This window comes from Eucalyptus grandis, chromosome 11, assembly GCF_016545825.1.
Source record: "Eucalyptus grandis isolate ANBG69807.140 chromosome 11, ASM1654582v1, whole genome shotgun sequence".
NCBI lineage: Eukaryota > Viridiplantae > Streptophyta > Magnoliopsida > Myrtales > Myrtaceae > Eucalyptus > Eucalyptus grandis.
This window is the reverse complement of record NC_052622.1, coordinates 6,118,991-6,128,301: the sequence shown is the minus strand read 5'-3', so window position 1 is coordinate 6,128,301 and position 9,311 is coordinate 6,118,991. Positions and strand designations below refer to the sequence as shown.

The 9,311-nt window shown below is 39.5% G+C and overlaps 2 protein-coding genes across 2 annotated transcripts in view; both read right to left on the bottom strand.

The window, feature by feature from the left end:
• The window catches only part of LOC120289667 (serine/threonine-protein phosphatase 6 regulatory ankyrin repeat subunit B-like), a 3,049-nt gene extending 2,109 nt beyond the window's left edge, over positions 1–940 (bottom strand). Inside the window, exons 1-3 of the mRNA XM_039304982.1 lie at positions 816–940; positions 382–695; positions 15–297 (exon numbers count right to left, since the gene is read on the bottom strand). Of these exons, the coding sequence (XP_039160916.1) occupies positions 15–297; positions 382–652 (554 nt within the window). The 5' untranslated portion in view covers positions 653–695; positions 816–940. The remainder of the gene's footprint in view (positions 1–14; positions 298–381; positions 696–815) is intronic.
• Positions 941–5,183: 4,243 nt separating this feature from the next.
• Positions 5,184–7,744, bottom strand: LOC104426919 (protein ACCELERATED CELL DEATH 6). The gene is made up of 4 exons (XM_039304553.1): positions 7,452–7,744; positions 6,940–7,368; positions 6,146–6,690; positions 5,184–5,967 (listed from the first exon to the last, which is right to left on the bottom strand). The coding sequence occupies exons 1-4, from the start codon at positions 7,729–7,731 to the stop codon at positions 5,260–5,262; spliced, it is 1,962 nt and encodes a 653-aa protein (XP_039160487.1). The 5' UTR covers positions 7,732–7,744; the 3' UTR covers positions 5,184–5,259.
• Positions 7,745–9,311: the final 1,567 nt, after the last annotated feature.

Genomic DNA, 9,311 nt, shown 5'->3' with positions numbered 1-9,311 from the left:
CGACTGCGACGCACAATGGAGACTTGCTTTCGTTATTTTGACAATACAGCTGGCTGGGGTCTTTACTCACCAGATGACCGATCACCTTGCGATGGCGATTTCTCACGGCCTCATGCAGAGCAGAGTTGCCACAGCAGTCAAGTTTTATCGGCACCCCTTGGCGAAGGAGAAGCTCCACCGCAACAGCTTTCCCGGCTCTAGCTGCAATGTGAAGTGGCGTCTCTCCTCTGGAGTTCTCACAGTAGATCGAGTGCTCAGGGACGAATTCGATGAGCGCTCTGACATTATCATCACTCTCTGTATTCCATTCATGTCAGGTTAATTTGAGCGCAAGAGTTCGGTAATTTTAAAAAACGCATCGTCCCACCGTTTTTAATATACCTGCCGCACCGTGAAGCAGTGTATTTCCTAAGGGACTGCGTCGCCCGAGAAGGACAGGCAAGGACACTCTTTCCTTGACACAATGATCCTCCAGCGCTTTGATGAACTTGTCCACGGCCCCTTCCTTTGCGGCCGAGAATAGCTGGGAATCCAAAATATTGTCGGGTTGTGGAGGATCGTGCTGTTGCTGGATCAGGTCCGCCCTGATTAAAAGTGCTTCCAGTCTATGCCTCCTCTGCCTCCACATCTCCTCGTGCAGACGCTCAGCCATCTCTCCGTGGGTGACTATGCCCTCTGACTTCGAGTAAAATGCCCTGGTGTGTCCTAGGAATCAAATTCAGCAATAAAAATCAAATTGCGAAGCAACAATTAAGAAAAAAGTAAAAAGACCAGTGTTCGTTCATCCAAACAACCGATTCCCTCATAAAACTCACAAAAGAAAAAGCTTGAAGGAGCGGTCTGTTCATTAGTGCTCGAAGAAAGATTGCTCAAGGCGATGCAAATTAATACAGGTCTCTGACTTTTGTATCATTGTACGAATTCTCTGCTCCAGCCAGGATTGGTGGTATAAATTCCTCCGTTACGGTAGTCATGGTGTGTTTGGTACGAAGGAATCAGTCCATTATGTTGCCATTTGCATCATCACTGCGTTCCGCAAAAGCAACGCATCTCAGATTTCTGTCCATCCATCAAAGAATAATATGGACAATCATGGAGGTAACAGAAAAAAGACATAGCGGCAGAGAACGGAACTATTCGAAGGTCGAAAAAGGGCAATACAACTTCATAGTGTTTCCCAAATGCTATTTGCATCCCATCAAAACCTTTTAGCCTAAAAGCGTTTTCACCCCAGACAGAGAAAACTAATAAGTTGGACCGAAGCAAATGCAAGTGAAATTCGTGTGAAATGAATATTTGATGACACCGAATGGGTTTGGCGAGACTCAAGACTAAATCGTCTCTTTTTTTTTCTTTTTTTTGGTAGAACCAGAAGAACAGGGTCTCTTGCAAAATAAGAAAGTGACGGTTGGGGAAGAGACAAGATAGAAGGCAGCCGGGTGGCGAGGGTGCCGGTCTCGAGTGCGAAGCCGAGCTTGCAATTGGATATCACCGTGACGACAACAAAGGTGAATAACACCTTCATCACCTTCTTTTCTCTTGATTATCCTGATGGGCCGATAAATTAGGTTTAACAGGCTGGATTAGGCCAAAATGTCCAATTGGATATCACCGTGAAAAGACCATTGGACCCGTTGGCATCAATTGGCTCTATCTAGTAAAAAAGGTGATGAAGGTGTTATTCACCTCTGTTGTCGTCATGAGTCAAGTCAATTATAATTAGATATGAGTTAATGATAGTCAGATTGGGTTTCCTTAATGTGATCTCTGTCATTTAAGCAACACAGTCGGAGCAAGAATCTATTATCGCACTAGGAAACCAAGTGTTACATTCCCATCTTGGGCAGAAGTTCAGAACTTATATTATTATCCCAGTGATAGACTCGCATTTCCCCAATTACCCAACCCATGGGCAGGTGCGGGTGTGGATTGCCTCAGGTAATAATGAAAAGGCACGCTCGAAAGTAACATGGATGATGATTCAACACATCTCTTGACCAGGGCATGTTGTAATGCTGTGATATCATTTACATATTTTTTTTATTGTGCTTATGTTCGGGCTATAAAGCTAGGAGACATCAAGTGTCGACGTTATTTGGTACACCCTTAAGCTCATAGAGAAAAGTATTTGTTTTCTAATGTAATAGGAATTAATAAAGCAGCTAATTTTTATGTCAATAGTCGAGTTTCAGTAACTGAATAAATAGTGGACTCGTTTAGACGAGATGCTGCCAAGTCTAGCAAGAGTTTAACTTTTGGATTGAAGCTTTACCACTCGACGATTGCAAGGCTGCATCTGTTTTGTGCGCTCCGGATGCTTCCAATTGCATCGAGATTCCTTGAATTCCATGGTTTAGATGTTTTTGGACGTTATGTCTCGACTAGTGGCCAAACATTCCCGTCCTAATGCTTCTTTCTATAAACAAAGAGACGCTGTAGTTGCACAAAGTACACACCTACCTTGCAAATACAGAGTTTGAGCCACAGGCACCAAGAATCACTTGAAACACACAGCTAGCTGAGCCAGCTCTCATTTAATTGAATCCAATGACATTTTCTCCAATATCGGTCTTGCCTATTGATAACTCTATAAAAATAGAGTTATTTTACCTATTTTAGGCAACAATTAATGCATTATCTATGAGAAAATATTTGGATTTCCTTCTGATTATTTAAATTTTCCTTGTTTATGCAGAATAATGAGATATAGAGAAGATAAGGAAAAGAATGGCAATTATCAGGAATTCAAATAAAAGCAGCAGTGGAAGATGGATATCAAATCAGGAAATTCTTGATTTTGTTCCCTGATGTTATCTGCAAGCATTGAGAGATAAATATTTTAGATTTCCTATAAATAGGAAGAGAGAGCAGCTAGGTTTTTTTTAGTGAGATCGTTTTCCATTGTTCTGAGAGTTTTTAAGTATTTTGAAGAGAAGACAAAAGTGGTGATAGAATTCTTGTTCTTTGATTCAAGATGCTGGGTTTGATTTATATTTATTTTTTCTTCTACTATGTTCTAATTTTCTTTTGTTAGGGCTACGATGTAACATAACCATGATGATATGAATTTCATGATTTTTATGTTTTACAATTGATTTCATTCATGTGAGTTATATATTATTGCGTTTAATGCTTTTGAGTGATTTACTACTTGAATGATCTGATGTGCATGTTTGAGGCGAGAGGTGATAATATGCAATTGCTCATTATAATATATAACCATGAATTAAACGTGGATAGAAATATACCGCGTTATTTGTGTAGCTTTCGGTGATAAGGTGATCCAAAAGACTCATTGTAAACCTGGAATATTCATAGTTTTTAATACACTCATGTTTATTTTAATTCACATAAAGATATAGTGGATTAATAAGCTTAGTAGGTTTGCTATACCTAGAGATAGGATAGTAAATAGATTAGGAAATTCCGCTATCACATGTTTGATATCGTTCTTGTATTCACAACAATCTGAAATTCATATATAGTGGTTATGGTGAAATCGGATGCTCTAACATATTTATCGATTGATTTTACTGCATTTAGTCTACAAATTTCGTTTTTAATTCATTCTTAATTATATTTTGATTTGTTAGATAAATTTTAGAATTAGTCTATTTTAGTATTTAATTGGTTTATTAATCATCGATCTCCGTGGAACGATACTTTATCTCATCATTATATTACTTATTCGATACGTGCACTTGCGTTTAGAATTTTGCGAACACCTATTCCCATTTGAATGGTATTTCTTCGGTAGACTAGGCTTCCGACATTCCACATTGCTGAAACTGGTGTACCGAAAACATTCGGCCATGGGTTTGATCCCTGATATAGGGAATATCAAGATTTGGTTTTCATGTGCTATTTGATAAATTTAGAAATTAATTATATAATGTAATCTTTATTTGTGTTAACTTGATTTTAGGATTAATTTAGATAAATCAGAATCTTAGATAGTTTTGTTTGATTTTATTAGTCATCCAGTTAGACTTTAGACAATATGCTAAGAAATTTCTTTCTATTTTCGAATTATTCTCTATATATAATTTATCGGGTTATTCTCTTTTGCAACAAGCTTTTTCGCTTCTGTGCGCTTTCCGTTTATAGCCCACGTGCCTAGTATTTTATTATGTTATCTTTAGAATTTTTGTGTTTCATTTATTTTTATGACGTAACGACTTAAAATCAAATCAAGTAATTATGAGAATGCTAGATAGAATTCATGCCGACGGTACGTTTACTGCTGTCGATGATGGTCTCTGGTATGCTATGCGGAGTTGCAAACTACTAAGCACGTGCAAAAGGTGCAGATGTTCCTCGGATCATGCAAAACACCGGTAGCATCCGAATGAAATGGAGTATAAAAACCAAATACAGATAAATGGAAAATATCTCCTCAAAACAGTTTGAGGAATCGCACTGTAACTATTTAGCAATGTAGACTAATAGTCATCATGATTCATGACCACAACACGTGATGAGTAGTTCTCATAACTCATTCTCAATTCTTAGTCCAGCAAAGCAAATTAAACATAAAAACTGCACCCATAAGACAGCTATAGAAATTAACTAATTAACGAACCTCATTTAGTGAACAAAACCCTCTTTCGTATATATAAATATATATGTTATAAGTATACGAGATCATATATCAAAAGTGTACATCAATAAATTTATAGGAAAATAGATACCTTGAGAAGAGAGAGAGAGAGTAGATATTACCCTGCACAATTCTCTTAGACCTTATTTTCTTATAACTAGTGGCATTATACATCAATAATATAAAAGAAAAAACAGATAAAATCATTAATTGGTGAGTTTAGATTTATATCATTATTACATCCGAATTAATAAGTAAGACACACCGATGCTAACATATTTTCCTGGAAACATTATATTAAATTGAATGAGACGATTCAATTTTCCTTTCTAATTAATGTAAAGATATGCGTCTAAGTAATGTTAAGGAAAGTAAAATGGAATGGAACTTTGTGATGATTCGATACAATTACAAAACTCCAATTTGCCAAACTGTTCTGTTATTTATAGATATAATTGAGTAGAGCTAATCGCAAAACATTTTGGATACACTAAAATTGCAGACATCACTAATTCTCACTGCCGACAGGCATGCTAGTTAAATCGAAACAGCAGCAGCTAATGTAACCTAGAAGGAGCTCAGACATCGGTACATAATTAGCTAGAAGATAAGATAGATTCGAGGCTGGATCAGACGCCATCTTTCTGAAACATGTAAGCTCAAATCATCCGTTCAAGTGGGGGCGGAGGCATCGCAGTGCCCCGGACGGATGTAGGTGCAGTTCCTGCAGTCCCACTCTCTGCAAGGTCTTCCCCAATCCTTCGAAGGAAGAAAATAAACATTTGGTCGACGAAGCGACCAACGAGAGGAGGTTTCCACTTAAACACCACAACTACATATATCAACATGAAGAAAATCAAGAAAATGAAGAGGGGGACGGATCCCATGACAAAGACAAAAATAGAAAGCCAAGTAAATTTGGTTACGGTCACGTAGACGCCCGCCATGAATGCCAGAGGCATTGTGAAAAGAGTTACCAAGAATGGGAGATTTGATAGGTAAATGGCATATAGCCCCACGTAAGGATCATCAGTAAAGGACCAGAGGAGGATCATGAGTGACGTGATCGAGCTATACATGGCCATGGAGTTGCTAATCACAAAGACATTGTACATGACTTTGTGGAGCAATACGGAAATTCCAGCATCTCCTTCAGAACCATTATATCCTCCCGAAACGGTAAAACCAGCAGTGAAAGTGACAGAGGCCACAAGCGCCAACACGACTGCACGAAAATTTGCCATGTCCATACGTCCCTCCCAACGCAGTGCACGTCGTTTAGGTGGGCTCTGACCGGTTGGCTTGCAAATAGCTAACTCTCCACTTGTCGGTGCTCTGGCAATTCCTAGAGTTATCGCCGTATAAAACTGCAAGCAGCGAGTAAAGAATTAAAAAAAGAGACCAAACACATTATGATTTTGGCAACTAAATTAAAGATGTGGGCGAGAGCACACTAAATGACATGCCTCACTAATTTATGTTCTAGTTCCGTCCCTGATTGATACACCAAATGATTAACCGTGAGAAAAGTGTAAAGGGTTGTACCTCCCCTGATGAAGGAAATCTCACTTTCATGCCCTGAACCATTTTCTCTGATGCGACGTCAAGAGCCGTCATGTTATTGTTATTGACCAGCTTCATATCAACTCTCCTGTCTCGGGCAAGAAGCACAACCGAAGGTTGGCAGTGCGACGCAGCCAGATGCAGAGGTGTACGCCCTTCAAAATCTCTTGCATTTATGAGGTGATTAAATTTAGGACTTTTCAATATGTATTCGACAGTTGCAATGCTTCCATACATCGCCGACAAGTGAAGAATGTTTTGTCCCTGCCCAGCTGGAAGCTCTGCGGGGTCTGACCATTTCTGAAGTAGCTCCTCAATGATCTTGACGTTATCCTTCTTGCAGGCAACATGGATAGGGAGATGGCCCTCGCTGTCTTTCTCCAAGGCACTTGCTGGGAACTTGTCGATCAAGAACTTGACTCCATCGAGATAATTTTCGTATGCTGCGAAGTGGAGGGGAGTTCTGTCTCCCGCATCTCTCAATTGAAATAGCCACGGCTTTTTTTCCCACATCTTGATCAGCATATCTAAATACAACATAGGAAGTTAATCATTGGGATGAATAAAATGTCTGTAATTCTTTAATCAAAGTTGATCCAAAGTATCGGGAGTTCATTCACAATTTTACCCCGTAGGATAGCAAGCTATCATACCATAGTCTAGACTTTTGCTTGTGACGCTTGATTTTTCCACCACCAGCGGAAACCAAAATGAAGAACGCAAGAGAGTGACCAAGAAGATCAAAGAATAAGCGAAAGCACAAAAGTAGGGTTTACCCTTTTCCTTATGTAAAATGGCCACATGAACAGGTGGCATGCGGAAGATCCTTTCGCCCTTTGATCTCCTCCAGTCTTCGCAATTGTTTGGCGCTTCCAACAAAAGCGTGAGAACCTCCAAGTCCCCTGTTTCGATTGCTATGCACAATGGAGACTTGCTTTCGTTATTTTCATAATATAGCAGGCTGGGGTCTTCTCTCACCAGCTGACCGATCACCTTGCGATGGCGATTCCTCACGGCCTCATGCAGAGCAGAGTTGCCGCAGCGGTCAGGGTCTATCGGCACCCCTTGGCGAAGGAGAAGCTCCACCGCAACAGCTTTCCCGGCTCTAGCTGCAATGTGAAGCGGCGTCTCTCCTCTGGAGTTCGCACAGTAGATCAAGTGCTCGGGGAAGAAATGGATGACCGCTTTAACATTATCATCAGTCTCTGTATTCCATTCATGTCAGGTTAATTTGGGCGCGAAAGATACAAGAATTTTGAAATGTATAGTCGCACCCTTTTTAATATACCTGCCGCAGCGTGAAGCAATGTGCTCTCGGAGAAGCTGCGTCGCTCGAGAAGGACGTGCAAAGACACTCTTTCCTTGGCGCAATGATCCTCCAGGGCTTTGATGAACTTGTCGACGTCCGGTTCCTTCGCGGCCGAGAATAGCAAGGGATCTATGAACTTGTAAGGTTGTGCAGGATCGTCCTGTCGCTGGCTCGGATCGGCCCCCTCTAACGCTTCCAGTTTCTGCCTTCTCCGCTCCCAAATCTCGTCCTGGTCACCTACAGACAGCTTCACATCCATCTCTCTACTTTGCGTGAATTGCCCTGGTGTCCTAGGGACTCGAATTTACCATATTTATAGCCACGAGTGATTGGCTTTGCTGAACCTCCTCTCAAACCCCCACTTTACCGTCGGGTTAAGTTGGGTCTCCTGTTCACGTATTCACCTCTGTTTTTCTTCTTTTTGGATGGACACATCACAACTGATGATACCGCCATGTCCTTCAACGGCGACGGTTCCAACTTCTGCAATAATTATATTTCCTAGGAAAATCACTAATAAGAAACCGAAAAAAAAATAATAAAGAAATATTTTTTTCCCCAAGAGGTGATCGAATATAGTAAAAGAGATTAGGAACAAGTACGCTATTGACATGGTGAATTATTACATCCGTGTTGGTCACCTTCCAATTGAGAATAAGGTTACTCGTCCACTTTCTCGTCAAAGTTTCCAATATATTTTCAAAAATGGAAAAAAAAAATAGATAAAAAAAGTTGTCATTGTATGCGTCGATATTCATATATTTTGAAAGGTTTTAGATATTTCACAATTTATAAAAATCAAATTGCAAAGCAATAAAAAGAGTAAAAGAACCAGAGTTTTTCACCCAAACGATCGATTCCCTCATTAAACTCTTGAAAAGAAAAAGCTTGAAGCAGCGGTCAATTCATGCTTCTTTGTCTTTTTTACAACGCGAAACGTCCCTTAAGGCTTAAGCCTGTATCTAGGGAAAAACCGTTACATAACCGTATGGACTTGTTTGTTAGCATTACGTTTTTGTAAAATAAAAAAATAATAGTAATAAAATTTTACTTCTCTGTACAATTTTAACACAGTAGAAAAAGGTACCAAAAATATATGCAAACTTACGTCTCAACCTTTGCATATTGTGAAAGTTTCTAATGTTTAAAATTTTGAAAACACGTCAAACTACAACATTCAAATTAAGCAAAAAGCAAAAGTTTATTTAGACATAGACACATTTAAAATCTAAACCACTAAAAGTCGTAGACTCCATATTTCGCATCGAATCTTATGGTTCAAATTTTTATTGATGGATGTATTAGGTTGACAGGACAATTTCTAAGGAGTCAAACCTTAACACCTACCCCCAAAGATGGTTTTTAACATAGTTGTAGAAAGGAGGCGTTATAGCATTTAAAAGAAGTTGAAAGAAGTTCTTATGGGCATGTTTCATACTTCATATCATATCTTTCTCTAGTATCATATTTTTGTCTTTTTAAGTGGACCCCGCATGCCAATAGGCACGCGACCCTACCGGTAAAGGGATTGAAGGGGTGGGGTCAGAGAGCACTAGGTCCGGGGTTCAATTCCCATAAGCACCGCACACACACGTAGATAAAAGAATGAAGTGAGATTGAGATTGTCCAAGGTGATGCAGCTTGACGTAGGTCTCAACTTATGAATCACTTGACAAATCTTTTGTAATTCAATGTGAGATTTGAGGTGTTATAGGATTCCTCATTTAAAGTAGTTATGACATGTTTGGTACAAAGGATAGATCCCCTACTTAGAGTAGCAATGGCATGTTTGGTATGAAAAAAAAAATCCATTATCCTTTTGTCTCGTATCTCTCTTTT